Below are 24688 nucleotides of genomic sequence, written 5' to 3' on the forward strand. Positions count from 1 at the left end.
TTCTCACTACTTTGTATTAATTCCGGCATCACCTTATTTATTTCTTTAAAAAGACCAGCCATACAGAGATCCGAATTTACCCTTTGGTGACCCGGCTGTCGGACCCAGACCACGTTTCACGGGTCAGACTCCACTGATGAGTGTGCAATGATGGCTGAGCCGGTGGCGCCCCTGGTGGCCGGCAGGGGTACCGGGGAGCCAGCAGGAGAGTCGCTGCGTTGAGTCAGTTCGCCGTAGCTCTGCCGACTGGAGGGATGTGACCCCGGAACAGGACGCCCTCCTACAACAACACACCATTCAAACAGAGCACAGAAGAAAGTAAACCTGGACCAGGAGGGGTAAGCACAAATCTCCAGTTTTCTTACGAGGGAAACGTTGTCAGGGGGTTTAGGAACGATGCGTGTGCTCGAATCCCAGCGTTTGCACCTCTGGCGGAGCAGCGATACCTGGATGGTGTTTGCACCCATAGGAACTTCATTCAGGCTTTTGTCTGGGGCATGCTAGCGAGCTAGCTTGGTTAGCATCGCCCGCTTTGCCAGTGTGTAGCGCCTGGTTGTTGTTTTCCCTTTTGGTGGAGACTAAATGAAGCTGGTGTTTACGTTAAAACAAAAGCCACTCGGAAGTTAAAGAAACGAGTGTGGTCCGTACATTTTTCCTTCCCGTGAAGGATATAGCTTAAGACCCGCATCGAAAACGGACTGAGGCTCGCCGCTTGCTAGCGAGAGCGCTGCTACAGTTTGAACAGTCTGCGTCCCGCAGCATGACAACGGAACCAGTCCACGGTCGTGCGTGCCCACCTCTTAGAGAAACAGCTGTTTTTATTTCACTCTGGGTTTCCGGGCATTTCTGTTGCTTTATACACATTTGGGGAAGATTTAAGAAGACTTGTAAATGACCCTGCGATATCGTAGCTGTTTGAATCACTTGCACTCACGCTCACGATGTTCACAATATTGTTCATAACGTGTCTCAGATAACGGCTCCTTCTGTTTCCTGCTGGAAATTCCATGCGGTGCACAGTACATTTGTCCCAGTCCCCAAACACCCACCCAAAGGCAATGCTTGGGCTTGGAGTTTAAAATTTAAACATGAAGCTCCACCAAAGCGTTTTTGGCCACTTTCTTGTGTTCAAGTTTGCTTTTCACATAACCCACAAGCCTGCTTTTCTATTTTTGGATGGTCTCACCCATGGATGCATTGTGCCACACCGTCAGTTACCCATGTCTGCTTACACCACCACCACCTCCTCCTCCTACATGTCAGAAAGCTGACAATTCCTAGAGTGGCAAAGCTGGCACCCTATTGGGAGCAGGGCATTGATGAGTGTGGGTGTTGGGGCTCTGCCACATTGGCAAGCACACTTGAAATCTCCTGACGAATACCAGTCACGGACCGCAGTAATGTAAAGCCTGCCTTAGTTTGCACATTCTCCTAGCTGTCTGGATTTCTCAGAGAGATTAGGACCACTGGCCTCCTCGTGCTCGCTGCTCTTCAGCCTCCTCGAGCCCCGAGGGGACCTCATCAGCTGCCTGCCAGCAGAGTTTGGGAGGCAATGCTGTTTTATCTCATGACTGCTTGCTCTGTGTTTGGCACAGCACTTGTCATCCTGTCAGCATTAACCAGGCCACGTAGTAGACTTTTGTGGATTGACACCGCAACACTAGAACTGCTTGCGTCTACTCGTGGCTTACACGCCCAATCTCATTCCCAGTGAACACCAGATTAGATTTTTTTTTTTAAAGAATTGGACTTAAAAACACTGTTTTATGGAAGTTAAGAGAGATGCTCATGTCTGTCTGTTCTATTGTTCCAAGCACATAGATCTCATAAATCAGAATTTAGTGCCCTGCCTTTAACGTTGGTTCTTTTGAAAATCTTGCAGCCAGTGCCCTCGAGGGGCCATCTTAAGGCAGCAGCTTCCGTTTCAACTTGACAAGCTTGACAAGTTCTGTGATCGTAAAAAAATAAATAAAATTATTTATTTTGTAATATGGTACAGTCTGTGGGAAAAGTGGCTTTATCGAATTAGACGTAAGAAGACAAAACCGCAGAATCAAGTCGTGTGAATTTTAATGTAAAATGTTTCTGCAAAAAACTTTTTTTTTTTAAAAATTCAAAGGAAAGCCGTGACATTACAGATGTAAATTTGCAATTAAATTCTGAACCATCTAGGAGGGGAAAAAGTGAAGTCGGGATGGACGTAAAGAATTAGCTGAAGAATAGTTGAATACATGGAGAAGCCCTGCTAAAGCTTGAACACTTGGGCAGGGTTGAGTTCATGCCTCACATGGTGACAACAAGACATGACCTACTTATCAATCATGTTCCCACAAACTAGTTCACGGCCATTGTCCCCCATTTACTGTCACCATTGTTGGGAACATTGTACATATGAAGAGGTGACAGCATGCAGACAGACACAAAGTTCAAGTCGGAGCCTTTCGGCTTGTTGTGTCGGGACCTCGATCTGCCCGTTCAATAGGGATTCAATTCTCTGGGTGTCAAGTAGACTTCCTTATGTGGGATGTTTGGCTATGACAATTTAAAATTTTCACTTAACAAGGCCCGAAAACTCTCAATAAACCACAAAATGAAAATTACACTATGTTGATATTTAATATTTAATCATCTCAGTGCATGCTGCATCCCCGTTGTGTTAGTATAGAATTCACAAAACTGATAAGATTGGGCTAAATTTGCCAAACTACAGTGTTGAATGGCAACATTGTGCCGCCCTAATTCCAGTCGGCTAGTTTTAATACACGCAATGACCCATTGGTAGAAAAGAGCATGTGTTCGTAAATGTGTGTACCTGCAGCAGCACAGCTGCTGTGCAGAACCAGGCCAGGTTGTTGGCAGCTCAGCTGGCAGCCACGCCAAGCTTACTTAGGTTTCTCACACATTTGCTCGGGATGTTGCAGCAGCCCGTGACTCCATTCAAGTTATTTTACAGTCTCGGCTTTTCCTCCCCCAGTTTAAGCTGTTGACCTATCAAGAGCCCTATGCAGTTGAGTTCTGCTGGCCAGAGGAATTTGATTTGTAAATCAGATGTCATGCATCATGTGAGCAGCTGATTGCAGAGCCAGTAACAGTGGCAGCCTCCGCCCTGCTTGACCCTCAGCAAATGTGAAGACCTATCACATTGCATCCTGTAATCCCTGGCAGCAGACCCTCATTGCACTGTTAGGCCAGGTCAGAGTCCTGAAATGGTCTTGAGAAGTTTATGTTTCTCAGAGACACTAATGGGTACCAACACACACATAATCACAATTCAACACAAAATATTCAGCATGCGAGCAATAGGCCTGTCTCTATTTTTAAAGTGGCATTACTGAATGTGTAGTGGCTTTTAAGAGATGTGGCACTGCAATGACATTTGAACCAAGCATAATCCCATTTGCTGGAGTGGGAGCAATCTTTAACTGTGCACTTTTAGCAAACATTGGTGACAGTAGTCATTTTAAAGTAAGGCCTTTGCTTGTTATTTCCATCTTGGCAAGCATGACACGCGTGTCCCATGTTTCACCCTGATAACAGGAGAAAACGCACTGATGAAAAAAGCAGTACAATGTGATCTGTCATTCTGGTTGTTTTACGTGCAGACACTAGTGGAAACAATAATTGCCTCCATGTTTTTAAAAAGTGTATATATAATGTTAGTGGTGCACTGCAGCCTCACTGCAAGAAGGTTTCTGGTTCTCGAATCAAGTTTGCATGTTCACTCTGTGCCTGTTAGGTTTTCCTCCCACAGTCCAAAGACATGTCTATTAGGTTAATTGGTGATCCTGAGCTGAATGTTGATGCGAGGTAGATAAAAAGCTTAAAATGTGTAAAATACTGAAGGAATGCATGATTTGAGTACATATTTCATAACACGTTGAACTACACAGTTTAACGTGAGATTTATTTTCCTGCACGTTTATCATAACTTGATTTAAATTTTAATCTGAAAAAGTATTCATAGAGACCTTTTACTAATCCAACCAAATATGAGCTCAGAGGTGGGCGATAAAGCCCAACAGTTATATCATAATTTTTCAAGGAAATTTGCAATAATGATATTTCTGAGGACAGTTTTATTGATGTTTACAGCTTGCAGGCAACAACATTTATTAGTGCAAACAAAATCGTTCTTTTGAAATGAGACAGACTACGTAATTCAAAGTGCGAATCTGCTGAAACAATGTGCCAGCAGTAGCATTATGGTGCACCAGTAGGGCAGCAAGGACAATATAGTCACATATTAAAGCTGAAATTAAAAATATTTCCTACCTGATATTTTTCTCTGTTTGACCAGCTGCTTAAAGCCCTCCTTTTCCACAATGCAACCCCATCAGTAATTTCCCTCCAATGTTTGCTCTTCCTGTTGTATGGAGTGCACTTAGCCGGCACTCCGGCGATGCTCGGTTCAGTCATTTGTTTACTTTTGGGTTGCACATCAGCAGCTGCTAGCATCTCTTCACACACCTTCCTAGCCTGGTTTTACACGACTGTGTTTTTCTTTTGCTGTGAGTGGTGAAACAAATTTGTTGTTTCCACGTTTAGCGCGAATAGTTTTGTGGGTACTAAATAGTCATCGGAGGCTGGCGTGCAGCTCCTGCTGTCAAAAACAGGATCTGGCCTTGTCTGATTGTTGCGTGCACTAGATAACATAAACACTTTACATGTTTAATATATTATCGATTGATGTAACATGACACTGTTTTGTCAGTTTTCTGCCTGTACTGTCATGGATGGTATGTTGTGGCACAGCCCTAGTATGACTTACTGCAGAAGTCAGAGATACTTAGTCTCTTACCACATGCAATCAGGGCAGGGCATCTCAGTACTTTTGTTCATGTATAGGCCGATCTTCAGTTTAAGCTAAACCTCATTTATGTTACACCCTGATACCTGTAAATGGGGAGTACCCATTAAATCTGTTTATTTTATTGAAAAGGGACAATGCACTTTAACTGTTAATGACCATTTAGGTACATCATATAAATGGGCCAGATGTATGCCAATCATTACACCAGCATAAATATCCCACAATGCAATGCAGTAGTACATGAAAGAAATTGCTAGACAGAGATTAAGGCAACTGAGATCTAAGTCAGTAGCTCTTCCTTTGAAGTGTTTAAATATATGGTTTCACTTTGCTAGGCATAATATACTTTTAAAAATTTTCCTAATCTTTACTTGGTTAATCTTAAACGAGGTTGGGTTACCATGGTAACATATCTCCAGCCAGTTCTCAAGTAGTAATGTGAATGTATTAAGTAGTGCATCCGTAGAAATGTATGCTAATAGTAATTCACAGGATAGGCTGAACAATGGCACATAGCTTGGGATTTCAGATGCAATGCCACATTAATCAAAGACATCAAAGAACTTGGACTGCGACTAACTGTTGTGTATGCCCACGCCATGCTGCATAACTGCCCTTGTTATTTGAAGGTTTAAAAGTCATAAATTATAGAGGGTTGAACTGAAATTGTTAAAATGAGCACTGTAAGGATACACACTCAGTACAACTGGAAATTTTAGTCCATTTATAGGTCAGTCATGGACAAAACAACTCTTAAAAATCCATAAAATAGAGACAAAAACACGATAAAATTCCAGGCATTCTCATTTTTAGACTCTTTAGTTTAGTTTCAGTGATGATTTAGTTTAGCTCCACTGCCTAGAGGGGCTCAGAGAGCCTGATGTCTCAGCTCAGCCCAACAAGACAACACTGACAAAAGCACAACACAGGCAGAGAGGGGGGAGATTATAGCTAGATCAGCACAAAAGAAACCCTTTGATTATGTCTGGAATATTAGCCGTATGTGTCTGGGGCTGGCTGAGTATCCCTCGAGGGATTAGCTTTGAGCCAGCCCACCTCTAGAACCTAACCTCGGGAACATACAAAGGAGTCTGACAGGATCCTTATTGTGGTCCTTGAAAGGATTTGAGACGTTACACAGCAGAGCACACCAGAATATTGCTAGCATGATCCTAGTAGGCAGCAAATATCACTATGCCTAACCATGTTTATATTCGGAGCATTTCAGCAGAGCAGGAGACAGTTTTACTCCTATATTGCATCTTTAATGTCTGAATCTTTTACATACATATACAATCATTATGAAGTTTTCTGTTTTAAATCTTATGCCTTATTGTGCTGATTAAAAGTATCAACTTTTGAAGGCATGTTATCTAGTGGTAGACACCAGATGTGTTGTCTACTCATGAATCACAAAATTAATGTTGAGATCACAGCAGTTGACTTTCTTTCGAAATAAGAAGATTTAGGTGAGCTAGCAGCTAGCGATGGTTGGACTCCGGTGCATGTATTTACAGTATAGAAAAATCTGGTCAAAGAGGCGTTGCTGAAACTTGGAAACAAAGCCTATGCGAGAAAAACCAGGATGTGGAAAAAATAATGATAGACACTCTGGACAGATGAGTCAGAAGTTTAAAATATTTGGTTGTAAATTTATGGTAGAAGAAGAGCTAAGAGCACTACAACAGGCAGCGCTGAAGAATATAGATTCTTGAAGGTTTGGGTCTGGGGTTTTTTTGGCAAAGAATTGATCAGAATTAGTGGCAAATGCAGTTCTACTGTTCATAAGTCTGATCCAGATGCCTCCTGGATGATATTGTTAGTGGTTTTCTGTGCATGTTCTGAAAAACCAGAGTAGAACAACCTGCAGGTTTTTATCTATCACGATTGATGGGTTTTATTGACCCCCAAATTAATTTGTGCAGTGTGATAGCAATCCTGAGCATGTAGTCAGATTCGTGAAGATTTGGCAACGAGAAGAGCCGACAACAGATGGCATGGCCCCCATGGAGCCCCCAGCATCAAGGAGTCATTCTGAGATAACATAAAGAGGCAAGACAGACTAAATCCACAGAAAAGCTGCAGCAGGCACTCTAGGAAACACCTAATGACCTTCGTGCGAAGGACCTTTCAAAGATTGATGCTGTTAGAGGCATAAGGTGGTCACATCTCACTTAGCAATAATGTAAGTTTTGCACTGTGCATGAAGTCACTGACTGAAGTTTGATGTGGCTTTTTTATTTGTCAGATATGTAAAAGTAAACCCTGCATGAAATAAACATGATTGTTTGGACACACATTGTTATATGGTTTGAAAATCATCTCAAACTGGACTTTACCCTACGCTGGTGGGTTGTTTGGTTGGTTGTCTGTTTTATTTTGAACATGTAAATAAAATAAAATACATTGTACACAGTAAAATTAAAAGGGAAAAAACATTAATTTGGCATTGATATCTTAGTGTTTATCAATTTAAAATTAGACAATATACATATAGAACTACATATTCTGTTTTCTGCTCTCCCACTGTCACTTGTTATTTAAGCTTAGTTTAGCCTTCACTGAGAGCATCTACAGAGTACATGTGAATTATTGTTGGGTAATTATCAACGTGGCTGGAAAATCAGTTTGTTTAGTAGGATTGCATGTGTGAAACTACTCGATCTATAAGCATCTTCACAGCGTTAATTACAGCGTTGTACATTTTGTAATCCGGTTCAGTTTGTACCAGAGCTGTAATTATTTTATTTTATCTCTGTAGCTGCTCTGCTGCCCAAAATAGTCATCTGTGAATTAATCCTTCTGCTCTCTACCAGCCAGGAGAAGCAAGGATGAAATCCACAGAAGATTCTTTTTTAAGTGACTCTCAAACACATTATGATAATGTAAAAAATATCTCTGATCGTCCTGATTTACATTTTCCACATTGTTTCTCATTTCTGTCGAAATTGTCCTTATGGGACTATGCGGCATGTTTGTTCTTCTTACAGCAGATATTGCTGTGAATGTGAGATAAAATAAAATCATTTCAGGCTGATAAAAATACAAATTGTAACTCTCTAAACAGTAGTGAGGCCGGGTAGACATGGTGCTAAATATGGACAGTTTTTAAACTTCAAAAGGAAACATCAGAGGATCTGAAATGCCTCAGTCATGAAAGCAGTAGGCCTATTTATACAGATGGTGAATTTTGAATATGTCGGTCCAGCAGCAGGAGGGGGAAAATGGTTACATTGTCACATCTCAAAATATGACAGACAACTGATGGGTCTTTGTTCCATCATCATTTCAGCCTTCATAGATCTCAAGACAACACTTTTTGGCAATTAGTCTAATGTTTCACTTCAGACGCTCTCCTCATCCTCTACTCTTTGTCTAGTCATATTCAATGACTGTCATATTCCCAGTGTGCAGGCAGATCGGAGCTCCTGAGTTTCATTCATTCTTCATGCTGCTCGTCTACGTGCTGGTAGGTCTCTTTCCGGGAGTCTTAGCTCTTGTGTTTGTCTGAGGTTAGGTGCTCGGAGAAGTGATCAAACGTGTCGCTGCTGCTGATCTAAAGACACTGACACCTCCCCGGCACCCTCTACCAACATCCTCCCTCCATCACTACCCCCATCCAAATAAATTCACACAAGATCACCGCCAATCCCCTGAAGGTTTACTGAGCAACCGAACTGATGCTGGCAAGCTCGTCTCAGTCTTTTCATGTCTTTCTTGCTTTGAGTCTTCTGGAGCAGCTCTCCAATTAAGCTACAGCTGATGCTCAGGTTGAAGGGAATAACTAATGTATTTATCTGCTCCTCGTTCAGCGTCCTGCTACTTCCTTTAGCTGACAAGGAGACGTCAAGTACTAGCTACTTGCAGTAAACAGTCACCAAAGATTGCTATAATTACAAAGTGCCAGAAGCATGGTCTCCAGCTGCTCTGATCTGGATGAATCCACATGCTCACAGTGGCAAACGCTAGCCAGTGGCCTACGGTACCCCATTCATCCTCTTTCCCCAGGGCTCTGGAAAGGGGGAACAGCAAGCCAGCTCCTCAATTAAATATAACCCTACATCAAACAGCCTGTCAACATGCATTAGTGGTCCTTTGTATAGATAAGAGGCCAAAATAAATTGCAAGTGCTATCATAGTCACTGTGGCTCTTATGAAATATTCTCAGAAGAACAAATCCTGCCATGCATGCTGATATTTTCTCTCTAAATCTTTTTTTCCTTACATAATTTATCCTTTTTAATGATTTATTTTGCTCTTTTGTGTGAATTGTTTCTCTTGTGTGTTTACCCTTTGCGGTTAAATTCAGGGTTGATATGAAGACGTGCTGTATGCTTGTCTGGTTGGTGCGGCATAAAAGAGATCTAATGTGACAGCAGCCGACCTTGGCGTGTGTGTGTGTGTGTGTGTGTGTCATATCACAGCAGAACCTTTTCCTGTCACACACATTGGATTTGGCAGCTCCTTTTATCACCTTCTTTTTGCTCCCGGTTTTTTTTCCCCCCTTTGCCTGTTTTTCGCATCTCTGCAGACTGACAGTGAAAATAGGTCATTAGTTAGATGGAGAATAAGAGATGGAAACAGGCAGGGGCGAGCTCTGTGTAAAAACTGCCATGCAATATTAATGATGCTGCAAAGAGCCAAACCTGCACTTTAACTATATGAAGTAGTCTGGAAGTACTGGAAGACTGTGGGTGTGGCTGTCCGATATATCTATATATCAGAACTGCCTTATTTTTTTGTGGCAAAGCAAACAAGGTGCTGGAAAGTTTCCTCAAAGATTTTTGGTTCATGTTGATATGATGACACAGTGACGGTGACTGTGGAGGCCATTTGAGTACAGTGAACTCACTGTCACGTTCAAGAAACCAGTTTGAAATTATTTAAGCTTTGTGAACTGTGGTCATTAAGAGTTGGACATTGTCATGAACAAAACTCAGGTAGGCTGTTGAGCCTAAGAGCCTTGATTATATTCTGTTTCGACACGGACATCTGAACATATGTTTGCCCAGTAGTCATTCCTGTTATACTTTAAAATCTGCGGCCTGTTGTGGATATATATTTGGTACATTTTTTTTATCTAAATTTTAATCTAAATGCTCAGTAGAAAGATCCTGATGGACAATGCTGATGAAATTTACATAAATCGTACCCAACCAGACCGACCAATGCAATAAGTACAATGAAGGCCAAGGTGTGGCACAAAAATATTCTCCGCACCATTACAGCACCACCCGCCTGGAAAGCAGGATGGATCCATGCTTTTGTGTTGTTTGTGACAGTTTATGACTCTACCTTCCAGATGTTGCAGCAGAAATTGAGGTTCATCAGATCAAGCAGCATTTTTCCAACCTTCTGTTGTCCAATTTTGGTGAAATGAAGCTTCAGTTTCTTGTTTTAGCTCACAAGAGTGACACGGGGTGTGGTCTTCTGCTGCTGTTTATTCTCACCTGCTTCAAGATTGGAGGTGTTACACTAACAAAGATGCCCTTTGACATACCTTGACCTTAGCTTTTGAAAAGTGGTTGTTTGAGTTACTGTTGTCTTCCTGTTAGTTTGAAGCAGTCTGGCCATTCTCCTCAAAACCCTGATATCAAAAAGGCCCAGAGAACTGCCACTAACTGGATATTTTCTCTTTCACTGACCATTTTCTATAAACTCAAGAGAGAGGATCAAGTGGGGAAATTCCAGTAGATCAGTCAATTTGTGTCTTTAGTTTGGTCAGGTTGAATATGCAGAATAACACAACTGCTGAAGATACTCGTTGAAATGGTCTAATCTTTATTGCCTAATCACTCTTTGAGCTTGGCTCTTGTCACACTGTGTCACTGAAACAACCCAGTTGTCTCATATCAATACTGTGTTTGTGTAACTGATTTTCACAGATCTTGTGTAATGCTGATGTGTTTGTGTGTCCAGAGCCACAGGAGCAGGGGGGATGAACCGCGAGGAGGCCCCGGGAAAGTCTCCTGAAGACATGTACATCCAACAGAAAGTGCGGGTCCTGCTCATGCTCAAGAAAATGGGATCAAATGTAAGGAGACACATTGATTACCGCAAAACTTTGCCATTTGAAGTTTCAGATTTAGGCACGCACAACTCATGCACACTGTGGTTATTGCTTTAGTTGGCAAAGACACACATTATAATAACCTGAAATCCATTCCCTAGCCAAACCTTCAACTGATCTATGCAGTTTGCACAGGTCATCACCTAATAATGATGTTGTTAGAGTGAAACAACAACAGAAGATAGTCCTCAGTTTATTTGGCACACATTTTGTTTGTTCAAGCAATGTGTGCTAAAGGAGCAGAGAGAAGAAAAACAGATCAATTTCTTTGAAATAATTAATGTTAAAAATCAAAATATTTTGGATCTAAATTGCCTCATGGCTGTTTCTGGGAGAATTGCTATGTTTCATTAATCAGCATGTTGAACAGAAGTATTTGACTTAGTCTTTGAGGTCAGTATTTCAATTTGTTTTTACTTTTTTGTGATTTTTAAAGTGACTTTGTTCACTCCTCTTCAGCTTACGCCGAGTGAAGAGGCTTTTCTCCGAAATTACGCAGGTGTGGTCCACAGTCAGATGAGCCAGCTACCGCAGCACAACATAGACCAGGGTAAGGCTGTGACACACACACACACACAGTTTAACGGTGCAGTCATTTTAGCTGAAGCATTTTTTTATTAGGAAATATTTGTTCATGTAGTTGCAAAATACATTCATGTGAAAAAGTTTTCTCAGCACTTCATGCTGTTCTGTGAAAAATGAACTACGCCCTTACTGCTTCCATAGAAATTAACAGGGCAAGTAGCCACTAGGTGCTGATAAACAAAAGCACTTTATTAATTGATTATAAAATCAGATCTGTTTGTCAGTTGGCATTAATTTAGGTCTGGAGCATTAGGTGTTTAACACACTGCCACACTCTTCCCTGGAAGAATGTCTCACTAAATTCACCCCAAGGTCAGACTGTTCAATACAGAGAGAAATTGCAAAATATCCAAGAGCTACACATCAGACTCCGCAGGTCTCGGTTAGCATGCTAAATGTTGATGTTCATGGCAATACAATTAGAATAACACTAAACAATTATGGCTAGAAGGGTTGCCAGCAGAAGGCCTCTTCTCTCTAAAAAGAGCTGGGCAGCATGGTGTAGGCTTGCAACACTGCATCTGAAGAAACCACAGGACTTCAGGAACAATGTCCTTTGGACAGATGAGACCAAAGTGCAGATGTTGGTACTCTAGAGTCAAATGCGAGGCCATATCCCTGACAGCTGAAGCTTGGCCCCCACCGGGTCATTCAACGGGACAATGTGTTGCAATGACCCAGACGAAGTCCAGACTTCACCCACATTGAAAAGTAGTGCCAGGGCCTTAGGAGAGCTGTACATGAATGATCTCTGGCAAACTTCAATGAACTGAAGGAACTGTGTAAAGAAGAGTGGGCCAAAATCCCTCCACAATGATGTGAGAGACTGTTGAAGTCATACAGAAAATAATGACTTAAGTTAATGATGCTAAAGGTGGTTCTACAAGCTACTGAACCATGTGGTGTGCTTAGTTTTTCATAGGACTGCAGAAAGATGGTTTTGGCACGCCCCAGTAAGTTTTATCCAGGGTGAAAAGAAAATCACTGTTATTGTAAAAAGACAAATTTTTAACTATCTTTGTTTATCAAATGGCAGCGAAATTCATAGAGATGAGATGAGGCCTCATATTCAACCCCCAAAGGCTCAAAAACCCTGTTGTACTCCTATTTTGCATATCAGTATAGTTCTAATTTTCATAGTTTTTTGTAAATATGTACAAATCAAAGGTGTTTATGGCAGCGTGCTATTGCTAAACATTTATAAAACATTAGCCCACAGACACCACCCTTAGAGGAAAAAATGCCCGACCAAAAACAAGGGGAAAATCCCTCAACACACATCATCCTTTACAGTCTGCACCCCAGCAGGCCGAACTGGTTCGCTGACTGTGCACAGGAGGCCGACTCAGCGGCCCACCAGCGCTGCGAGATTACTCACGCCACAAACAGCATGACTGGCTGGAAACAACTGACTCATCCTCAGCTCAAGCACATCACTAGTTTCTCCTCTGCTTTACTTAATGGATAATATTTTGATGTTTGCTCTGTAAATCACTCTTCATTACAGATGTAACCTTACAAATGCTGGTCATGCCTTGTCAAGACAGCAGAGGATGCTGTTGAGCTTTCTAAACCTGTCTGTGGTGCTCCTGAGCTTAATCCACCTGAGGGCGCTATATTTAACAAAATGTTATATGTGAAAAGGCACTGCAGTTACCTAAAAAAGCAGCAGCATTGTTATTTTATTTATTTATTTGTGAGTAGACTTTAGCTCAGTCCAAAAACACATCTGCGAGCTCGGAGTCCCGCTGTCCTCCTGTGGTGAACCTGCTGGGGCTCCGGTCTTGCTTTGCCCCTTATGATATTGGGTTCCCCAGGGGAGCTTCCAGCTTGGAAAATTGGCTTTGATGCTTCACCCAGAGGGAAGTGTTAGGTGTCCTTGTCTGCGTCCTTGCTCTGTGGGGAAACAATCATGTTTGAATTTAGAAACATCACATTTTCTGCGTCGAAGGGATTAGGCTGTGATTATATAAGGTGTTGAGTAAGGTGCGGGTAAAAGGTACGACGTGCTGTGCCGCGCCGTGCCGCCGAAGTACATTGACATTTTGTTAATCGCGCCCTCACTGTGCAGTGTGGGACGCGACATTGAATTTTTAATATGGGTCATTGCATCACTGATGATGTGTATTTCATTATTAGACTGCGTTCCTTCATCAGGCAGCAGAATATAAAGAACTGCAGCAGACAGGACGTATGATCGTGTCATATATTTCAAACTACAGCACCCGAATGGGAGATCAGTACTGGTTTGAAGTCATTAATTTATGATGTACATTTTTCTTTTTTTAACTGCAGTCTAGCTGTCAGTTTATGCTGCTGTGCTCGCCGCCTCTCACTCCATGCAAAGTCTTTGCTTTGTCAATAAAGCTAGGAAGAGTCTCATCAATTATGGAGGAATATGGCGCTCCAAGTCTGCATTATACATCACAGAAACGGACACATTTAGTGTCATTTGGCAGCATGCCACTTCCTCGGTGTGCCAGTGGATAATTTGTGGTCTGCACTATGTCTGAGGTATTGTGATTAAGCATCGTGCAGATTGCTGAGAGTTAATCTGTTTTAAATATTGAGCGCTGTGCTGAAGGACAGCGGTTTGTAGGGATCAGCACACATGGGATCTTTTCAGTTGGTGTGAAGAGAAAGTCCAGTATTTGATCTCATTTACACTTGGTAATTGGGGAGTAAAAAAAGATGAAAGGAAGTATATTTGTTGCCTGGTAGTGAGTCACACAGCAAGCTGATAAACATAGGTAATTATGCTAATTTTATTCATACACTTTGAGGAAAGGGCGTTTGCACTAGAATGTATTTGAATGTGTATTTCTGCTGCTAGACAAATTCTGAACACCTGTACCGAGAGGTTTGACTCATGCTGTACTCTATCTAGTTTGCACTGCTCACACTTCATTATAATGACAGGAGACCTGTACCATCCCGCCGGATGAACCAGCAGAACTGTCTGTACCAGCGAGTTATCTTCAGTTGTTTGGGGTTTTCTTTGGTTGCTAAATGAGATTGGCAAGGATGTCAACACTGTTACTAAAATGTTGCCATAAGTGAGGGTGGGTCAAGCTGGCAGTTGCATCTCCATAAACTTCTGGTTAATCTCTGCAGCAGATGCTGAAGCTACAGCTTTAATTATTATTCGCTTCGTAGTACTTAAGGGGTTGATATTGATAACGTTTTATTAATACCAGCATCATGATCATGTTGAATTATAGGCCTCATTTTTTTTTTCAATCTCCTTATTGAGTTTTTCTGTCTGGGGAAAAATTGGTCTGCCCATGTTCTCAGCGTCGCGAACGGGTGACACGGTCATCAATACTGGTTTGTGATTATGTGAAACGCAGCGTAGTTTGACCATGCTGACGCAGGATGCTCTGATACCAGCACCCTCAAGGGGTGTCAGCATGGAGCGATAGTGTCACACATGGCGTCATTGATCAGGTGGTGGGGTGCTTAGAGGGCGCTGCGTGCACAGTGGAGTAGTGAATGTCCTCTGATGTTATTCGAAATCAAGGTTAGGTTGTCTGCAAGACATCTCCTAAGGTGTAGCTCTACTGATGTGACTGATGGATAACATCAGGGTTGCCGTCTGCTTAGCACGTTCTGGTGCAAAAATGATGTGCAGCAGAGAAGTGTTCAGTCTTCATCATGTCGAGTGGACTGAGTGGGAATGTAGCTCACATGAGACTCATTTTCTCAGACTCTGCTCAACTGCCAGATTTTTTTTTACTGGTTCTTCCTTGTGGGGGAAAAAAAACAACCAAACAAAAAACAATAGAAAATCAGCTTTCTGCCACTCATATTTCTTGTAAGAGTAGGGGTCACTGGATTTGCATTTCAGATAGTTTTAATTGGCTGATTACCATACACGCAAATACAGAATTTTGTTTTGCGATTTTAATCAGGCCAAAGAGGAATTCTCTGCCGAAGGCTCCGTAGCTGAGACGGGGTTTTTTTCCACACAGCTTTTTAATGTAATGCCTTAATGAAGTTGTTTTTTTTAATCTGCATAGAAGGATAATAAGCTGTGCTTAAATGCTGTTACCATGTTTGGCATTGAAGTGAGAAATCCTGAAATTGTGTTTTTTGGCACTCCCTTTGAGTGTTAATTGCCACTTTTTGACTAATACTGAACAATAACTGTGTCTATTTAAAGCGAATTAACACGTTATGATGCAGAGACCTCGTTGACACACTAGTTGACGCGCAGTAATACAGTGGTTGTCTTTGTAATAGGGCTTTTTATTCCTCCTCTTTAGCTCTTTTATCCACAGCTTTCTGTAATTGGCGTCATGTCACTTTAAACAATACGGTTTGTCAAAACGCTCATAAAGGCAGCAGTCTCGGGGCTTGTTATCCTTTCTGATTTGACGAGGGAAGTTTATTCCTCCCAGAAGGATGCTGCATGGCCTCAACAATAGAGGTGGAGGAGGAGTGGGGTTGCCATGGCAACCTCAGATGTCCCAGGAAAGCTGACCTTCCCTTCTGGGCCTCGGTGGTGTTGTGACGTGCTACACTGGTAGGAGTGGAGCAGGTGTCATGAAAGGGCCAGGCTGGGGTGCTAATTGCACAGCCTGGCTGTGATGTTCGGGTCTCTTTCTGTCTGTCTCATCCATTCATTCACCGCAGCCATGTTTGATCATTCAGACCAGGTCAGAGCACTGAGCAAACCCCCTCCCCCCGCTTTGTTTGGCTTCTTGGCTTGGCCATAGCCGTATTGATCCTGGCTTTATCCGATTCCTCACTGCAGCATGAGTCTGCTGCCCAGCACTCAGATTTATTAAGTACCACGTCTGCCTCAGTTTCTCCTTATATCTCTATTCCAAATCTGCCAGAAGGTGTGTTAGAGTATGTCTGAAAGAACTGCTTTATGATCTCCTTAACCAAAACTGATTTTTAGTTCTTTTCTCTAAAAACAAATGTTGTTACAAACAGATCAAATCTATCTGTACAGCCTTGTTTATAAAGGATAGCATTAAAATAGTCTTTTTTTATTTTTAAACCACAAAGTTTTTGAGCTTTATTATCTTGTTTAAAAAGACCGTTTAAAATTATGTTGTTGTAATAATTACTAAGCAGGAAGAAGTGCAGGGCTCTGAGCCGACAGACCCACTGTGTTTGGTAAATATTTTGAGCTGGACCACACACACTTCCCCGCTGTGTGTCACGCTTCTTAACTCGCCCCTGCTGTTGTTGAGTTTGGGGGGATGATGGGTGTCCCACGCCTTTATCCCCTGGCCTGACCCTGCACAGATTGTGACCTGAAGTGTTGCTGGTGCTTCCTCGCTGCTACACTAGAGTCATCATGTAGAGGCTGGAGACACCCTCGGGAGTGCAGCTTGGCGCCTTTGACATCAAACAAACTTCTTTTTGGGTTAATTCACAGTTTTCTTGTCCTCTGAGGTTTTTCTGCAGGCCTGTGTGTTTTGCAGTTAATCCCAGGCAACCACATTTTGATTTGTAGTCTCAGAGAAGCGAAGAAAGGCTGCTTGCTTATGAATATGTTCATGTGAACGCATTAATGTTCTTATTTTTTTTCTTTTGGTGGGCTGAGCACATTTACTGTCACTGTATTCATATAATCCACCATCCGGTGTTGTGCCGCTCTCGTGTGGCGAGGAAGGAGCCAGTGTGAGGTGGGTGGGGGAGCAGGAAGGAGAAAGGGGGCTGGACGCAGAGCTGCAACGAAACAGACCGAAAGCTTTTTGCTCATAGGCCGCAACGGGAGTGATGCAGTCGTGATTTTTATCTGTCGCTAGGCAACAGTGTTGAGGGACCTGACGTTTCCATTTTGTTGGCGAGAGTGTGTGTGTGTGTGTGTGTGTGTGTGTGTGTGTGTGTGGCAGGGCAAAGTGCTCAGATAAAGCCCTTCCATCCATCTGTGGAAGTATTTGGAGAAACTATCGGCTGCTTTATTCTGCCCAAGTTGCTCAGAGCGTGAACCGCCCGCTACACAATAACGAACTCCCATCACACAAAATAATTCAGGCAGGCGTTTATTCTGATGAATGGCTGTTATTACACGCTGCTGCACCAAAACATGATCCGTGCTATTCAGCAGAGGTGTAATTCAGGTCGACTCTCCTATTGTGTGGTATTACATAATTGTCTCTTTTTCAAGCACCATTTATCCCCACGTGGTGTCTCAGAGCAGATGAGGTTTGTGTTATGAGCTGAAGTCAAGCACCATGTTTCTGATACTGTTTTTTTCTTTCTTGTACGGTAGTCTCTTTTGGGTAAGCCAGGGAGCTCCCATGGGAGGGGGAGCTTGAAAGATCACATTAACCCTCCGCCCCCCTCAAAAAAATCTTGATCTCATCAAGCTCCAGGATGACCTGAATGCGCTATAGAAAGATGCAAATAATTTTCCCAGAGCGATAGCAAATTAAAAACAAAATTCTGCTTTTTTGGAGGGTCTGTGCCGTCTGATGAGGAGGGTCCGCCCTTTGTGCCAAATTCATGTGAAGGCTCACAGTCCCTGGCCTACTTTCATATCTCCATAATAATTAAATCTAACACGCACTTCAGGGCTGAAGAGAAGAAAGGCTTTTTATAGCAGGCACACACGAGGTGCTGATAGAGATTCTTCTTAACCATTTGAAAAGGTGTGGAGCTCGGTGTTAATGAGATTTCTTAGATGTTGCTTATTAGATGGTTTTTATGTCATCACATGCTCATGCGTACTGTGGATGTAGACTATTGCACCTTGCTATCGTTTTTCTCCTCTCATCGTTGAGGTAGTTTTTTTAATTTAAGGTTTTGGGAGACATTAATGGGGTCTCCCACGTCATTCTCAAATGAATCAGGTTGGGACATTATCTTCCGCTAGGCTTTTTCACATGTAACACGCAACAGTAGTCTTGAAATACTCTATTTAGCTTAGATGAGGGTGCTGCCTGCTTAGAGCTTGCATAAGGGAGGACACATGACCCCCAGTCACTCGTTGTGATTTAGCTAAGCCACTGTATTATCACATGGGTGCAAATCAGCCTCTCCGGCATCACTCTGACTTGAAGAGCTGGTGGAGGAAATGCCCATTGACATCCTATCCAGCAACAGTTATGCAGTGGTGCAAAAGTACTTGATAGTCATGTGACAAAGAAAAGACAGCGTCTTAAAAAACACAAAATCTAATAAGAATAAACAGGTATCTGCACCTCGAGAAGTAGCAGAGGGTTTGGAAGTTTGCTGTTTCTGCAGCATTCAGGTGTGTGTTAGCATGATGCCAAGGAGGAAAGCCATCTGTCGTGATCTTAGAGAAGCAATAGTTGCTGGTCCAACAATCTGGGGAGGGTTAGGAGGCCATTGCCAAACAATCATTGCCAGTGTGCATCCCAGCAAATTCACCCCAAGGTCAGAAAAACAAAACAACAAAATAAATAAAGTTTCATCTCAGCTTCTGCAGGCCTGAGTTAGCATGTTAAATGTAAATATAGCTTGTCTGGAAGCTTTGTCAGGAGAAAACCGCTTCTCTTGGGTTTGCAAAGTTGCACATTGAGAACAATAACCTTCAGAGTTGCAAGACCAAAGTGGAGACGTTTGGTTATAACACACAGTAACACATTTGCAGAAAACCATTTGCCCGCATCATTTCAGCACAAACAAGTCAAACCAACTGTCACCGCAGTGGTGGGGATGATGATTTGCGCTTGTTTTGCAGCCTGTATAAGTATTTAGAGTCAAATGTGAGGCTGTCTGACAGCTGAAGCCCACACTGCCTCATGCAGCAGGACAATGAATCGAGCAAAGCAAAACATCTGTAAGAATAACTGAAAAAGAAAAGAATTAACATCTTGCAGTCAAAGTCCTGACCTCAGCCTGATTGAAATGCTGTGGGGGGGACCTTAAGAGAGCTGTGCATGAATGAATGCAAACACACATCAATGAACTGAAGCAATGATGTGAAGAAGTTGTGTTGTCCTGTATGTAAAACCTTAAAATGAAAAGAGGGAGAGTACTTCCTTTTTGACAACTAGATATTTTCTTCTTTGTTTAAACTCTGAATGCCGGAGTGCTTAATATGAGAGAACAGCTGAATATATGAGGCACTGAATTACCTTTGTATATTTTATTTAATGTTATGTGAACAGAAGTGGAAAATGTATATCCACTTATGAGAGTAAAAAAACACACTCGGTGGGTGTGTGTCCAAATCACTTGACAAATCACAGTTGGCAGCAGACTAATGAATGATTTCTTGTTAAGCAGAAGCCAGCTGAGAAAGTCCTTTTTGTGTAGCTGGCAGGATTCATTAGTTGACTCAACACAAATGAGGCTGTAATTATCGGTTGGTCCTCATTAAGGTGGCAAAATGAAACGAGCACAGAAAGAATAAAGGAAATGGTAAACACTGATAGTTTTTTCCACGAATTGGAAATCTGCTGGATTCTCACACAGTTTACTGGCAGACACACTTGTACTACAGCAGAGGACACTGACTGGTGCTGAAGCCTCAGATTTAAGTGTTATCATTGCAGAGCAGGATGTAGGAGGTCAGTGAGCCACTCAGGGTGTTGCAGTATCTCCAGTCAGAGTGCTGTGATTTCAGATTGAGGAGGGTGGGTTCCCACAGTAGGTGATACATATATGGCGATACACAAAATTACCTGCATGCACCAAAAGGATTTTCACAGCAGGGTATTCCCCTTCGGCTTTATAGTCACAGCTGACAGGATTTACAGGATACCGACGGGATCCTAGGACCTGTGGAAAACTTGTCTGGCTTCACACTTTGAACTCAAACGTGTTTTGGGTTTTCCGATAGCACAAAACATGTGGAAGACTGACCGGGATTAGGGCTGCCACGATTAGTCGACTAGTCACGATTATGTCGACTATTAAAATCGTCGACGACTAATTTAATAGTCGACGCATCGTTTGAAGCTTTGTAAGATCACAAAGGACGCAGGAATGAGTAGTAGGATTTAAGAGTGTAATAACGGACTGAAACAGAAGATGGCAGCACTGCATGTACAAGGATGCCAGCTGCCATTAAACCCCGAAGAAGAAGAAGCTGTGTCCCAGAATTCATAGCGCAGCTGTCAACAATGGCGGCAGCTAGTTAGTTTTAACTTTACTCTTATTATTCTTTCTGGGTCACAAAATAAACCTTTAACATATTTTCAGGCGAGAATGTAGCTGTGTAAACCTCAAATATCTGCTCAGTTTATCAAGACACCACGTATTTTCAAAAGCGCTCCGACGTTTTCGGAGACGTCTGTTACCCACTAGCTCGTTAGCTAGGCGGGGGCAAGGCTAACTAGAGCCGTGAGAACACCGGACTCCCGGCAAATTGTTTTCAAACCCACCGCTGTCTTTCGCTAGTCAGGTTAAACATATATATAAGTCACTTAGATAACTTAAAAATGTTATTGTTTGGCTTTCTTTAGTATTTTATTTGTTCCTGAGTAAATCGGTTTGGCTGAGATTAAAGTTATAGTTTTTGCACAGCTAAAACTGTCAAGCAGACAGCTGATTATCAGAAGCTGGAGAATATACTCCGGTGTCCTGTTATATTTTAGAAAGCAAGGAGTTTATTAAACTTCACCGAAACAATCTGCAAATTTCATTAAAAATTAATAAACTACCATCTTGTCTTTATTTTTAGTTAGCACAAACACTTCAAGCTGTAAGCTAATGATAGTTATATAAGACCAGATGCTGCTGGTGCAATAAGCTGTACGCTGTACCTCCAATGGATGATGATCTGATTAGTCGACTAATCGCAAAAATAATCGGTGACTAGTCGACTATCAAAATAATCCTAACCGGGATAGATGCATGTAGCTAGAAGAATGCAATTTGATCCCTCACGGCAGAGAGCGGCCTTGTTTTTTGTGCATGCAGCCCAACAAATGTTTCGCAGACTTGACTTTGTTGTAAATGCATCAGGTAACTTTCATAAGTCTCTGCCCGAGGCCTCTTCTCAAATCTTTCATGACTGGCGCAAAAGTTCCTTAGTATTTCTGTATGGTTGTGTTTGCACTTACTGCTTCTGTGCCTAGTCCAATATTTAGACCGACTCTAAGAAAAGGCAACAACACGTTTCCTGTTAGTCAGAAAAGTAAATAGTTTCTTTTAACAGCTTATCTTCTGAAGCTGGAAGTAAAGTTTCCTTCCCAGTTGATAATAAAATCCTTACCTTTTTTGGTTTTCCATCATGTCCTGTCCGGGTGGCTACTAGAGGTGGGAAATATAGCCTCAAAACGATGTCCCGTAATATAGGAAATTTACGATTATGATATTTCTGACAGTCTGAAAAAGAAACTCTAAATAGCTTTTTATCGATGCTTGCAGCTTGTGCAGGCGGCAGCATTTATTAGTGCGAACAAAATGAAGGGCATTTTCCATCCTTTTCCAATGTGCTGTTGTCACTGATGACATACTACTTCATTCAAAGTGTGTATCTATTGCCACAAGGGCCCAGCAGCAGCAGTGTTACAGTGCAACAGTAGAGACACGGCATAAGTCAAATGTAAGCGCACAAGTAGCCCAAGTAGTGTTTTTTTATTTCTTTTTTATCCTTTCTATCGTACTTTATCGATCGATGCTGGTGTTAGATAAAAAGCATGTCACATTAAAAGTCTGTATTTGTGTCTCACGTTGATTCTCAGGTGCAGAGGATGTGGTGATGGCGTTCTCACGGTCAGAGACGGAGGATCGACGACAGTGACCCTGGCTCCCGCGCCCCTCGTCCCACCCACCTCACCCCCAATCCCTCCCTGCACGTGATCCACACCACCTTTAATCTCCACAAACACGACCCCTGCTGAGCTCAGGAGAGGAGGTGAAGGGAGGATGCCTGAGAGGGACAGAAGAGGATGGGAAGAGACGGGGCGGGGGCTGCCTCACCCTCCACCCGGCCTTTTCCACCCCTCGACTCCTCCTCGTACAAGTCGGCGCACCATTACCTGAGATGCACTCAAGTGTGGGTCACTGCGGGCTGAAGCTTTGGCACCAAGGCAGTCAGTGAAAACACTCAGATCGTGTGGATGATTATCATTGGGTTTTTTGTTTTTTTAGGAGGGTTTGGATGTGTATCGTTCTGTTTGTATTGGGACTTCTTCTTTTTTTTAGCAGTGTTACATGTTGTATCTGCTGTTGCTGGTAGAATTGACCAGCGGGCTGACCGAAGCAAAGAGAATTATAGTTTTGGTCAAGCAGCGAGAGCGATGATTGATGAGTGTTAGAGGAGAGATTTTGATTATTTCTGCTTACCCCGCTGGGCTGAAGTTGTTTTTGGTTTAGCTGTTGTGTTATAAAGGCTTTTGTTTGCTTTCCACCATGGGCCTCATTTATAAACATGAAAAATGCAAAATGCTCTCCCCTACAGATACAGATGTTAACTCGACCCTGCATTCTGGAAATAAAGTAAAATGCGTTGAACCCCATCAATAGGACAAAAAAAGACATATATTATTTTGTAGTTCTGCGGAGACGTAAACATTCCCATTAGTGGAGTTTCCGTGTAATTTGGTAAACATCCATCCATTCTGCCACTTATCCACGTCCAGCTCAAAGGGAAGGCACTCTGTGCTTAGATGCTCAAACCTCCCTCCCCCATAGCAGCTGCCTCCAACTCTCCTACAGGGACACTGAGGCTTTGCCGAGCCAGCGGAGATGATGTTATCTCTTCTAGCTGGACATGCCCGTAACATCTCACCTATAGGAAACCAAGTGCTCTGGACCACCTCAGCTAGCTAGTTTTAGATGGAGGTGATAGCAGGGTTACTGTGAACTCCTCCCGGGCGATTGAGCTCCTCAGACTATCTGTTACTCTGCTCGCTTGTATCTGTGGGCTCATTCATGACCCAAAACTGTGCATGAAGTTGGGAACATAGATTCAGTGTAGACCACGCCAGCCCGTGTGTTAATCTCCCGCTACCTTCTTCCCTTCCTTTGGAAACTCTTCCACTAGACACATCAACTCATTTCCATCCCAGAGTTGGCACCCCATCCTTTTCTGCCAGACAACCACGCCAGATTTGGAGGTGCGGATTTTTAAATTCGCCCCTTAATACTCCACACGGAAATGTCATCAGCTAAAAGAAGTAAGCCACAGTGATATCTAACCCACCTCTGCTCTCCTTCATCAGATTAACCCAGAATGTTTTCAAAAACAAGTATGACTTGAGATCTCTGGAATTTTCCGTGTGGCTTGCATGAATACTAGTACGATCAGCTGATTGATGTGTGTAGTAACACTCTCAGCAGGCCCGTCATTAATCATTCATCTTTGACTACATGGGTTAGCAGGCTCACGGCATGACCAGCGGGGTCTATGTAAATGAAAATCGACACATTTCTCTTTTTCTTTTATTTCTTTGTGAAATCCATGGATCGGTTTATAAATGAGGCCCTGCTTGTTCTTTCTGACGCTTAGTTTTCGACCCGCAGGCTGTAAAAGAGAGAGGGAAGAGTTAAAAACACTACCAGACGTAATCACATCAATCATGAAACACAAGTGTGCACGTTCACCCCAGACGTGACATGTAAAAAATTTTTTTTTTAATTGTACAGATAGTTGGGAAATAGGAAACATGAATTAAGTGTGCCAATTGTTTGACTTTTTTATTTCTTTATTTTTTAAGTTGTAAGATGAAATTGAGAGTTAGGAAGGAAACAGGCTGTAGTTGTAATTTATTGCTTACCGAGTCGACAACCGGCTCTTCAAACACACCATTAAAGGTGGGAGAACCACGAGTCGCTCTGTAACGTCATCAACCATCAGTGGCTCTTTGCTCACACTAAAGTCACAAACTCTAATTTTTAACTACCTGTAACTAAAGACATGGCGCCAAACACGAGGAGTGCGTGCGATACTCTGAGAATTTAAAAACCTTTCCGCTTCCTTTTGCTTCAGCCGACTTTCAGAAAGGTAACGCAAAGCGGTGCGTTTCTAAATCCTCGGGAGTATGTTTCTGACTGTACTGTATCTATTGCACTATTATCAGTGGGATATTTGCAAAAAAAATACATTTTGATATTTAGCACAGAGAGTCTGTTTGGTTCAGTGGATTTGAGAACAAAAAAAACTTTGTAAACACGTTTTTATCCTGTCAGTGTTTTAAAAAAAATAAAATAAATCTTGTTAATTGACACGACTGGAATAGCTAAGCGGATAACACCGGACATGCTTTTATTTTCTAGTGAACTGCTCAGTATTAAATGTGTTTAAGTACAGTTTGTTAACTTGTATAACTTAAAATAACTGTAAT

General features: G+C 42.3%; 1 protein-coding gene and 1 long non-coding RNA gene across 2 annotated transcripts in view; one reads left to right on the forward strand and one right to left on the reverse strand.

Annotated features, from left to right (window-relative positions):
• LOC147304954 (uncharacterized) overlaps positions 1-743 on the reverse strand; it is a 36936-nt gene extending 36193 nt beyond the window's left edge. Inside the window, exons 1-2 of the long non-coding RNA XR_015126734.1 lie at positions 366-743; positions 81-280 (exon numbers count right to left, since the gene is read on the reverse strand). This is a non-coding gene — a long non-coding RNA (uncharacterized LOC147304954). The remainder of the gene's footprint in view (positions 1-80; positions 281-365) is intronic.
• ctnnbip1 (catenin, beta interacting protein 1) lies at positions 145-23249 on the forward strand. Its single transcript, XM_086278737.1, has 4 exons — positions 145-338; positions 10730-10844; positions 11340-11430; positions 22085-23249. The coding sequence occupies exons 2-4, from the start codon at positions 10749-10751 to the stop codon at positions 22141-22143; spliced, it is 246 nt and encodes an 81-aa protein (XP_086134863.1). The 5' UTR covers positions 145-338; positions 10730-10748; the 3' UTR covers positions 22144-23249.
• The last annotated feature ends 1439 nt before the right edge of the window (positions 23250-24688 follow it).

The sequence above is a fragment of the Aulonocara sp. 'chitande type north' Nkhata Bay genome, linkage group LG20, assembly GCF_057382095.1.
Source record: "Aulonocara sp. 'chitande type north' Nkhata Bay isolate Kocher_YH1m ecotype deep benthic linkage group LG20, A_spYH_male_GT1.1, whole genome shotgun sequence".
Taxonomy (NCBI): Eukaryota; Metazoa; Chordata; class Actinopteri; order Cichliformes; family Cichlidae; genus Aulonocara; species Aulonocara sp. 'chitande type north' Nkhata Bay.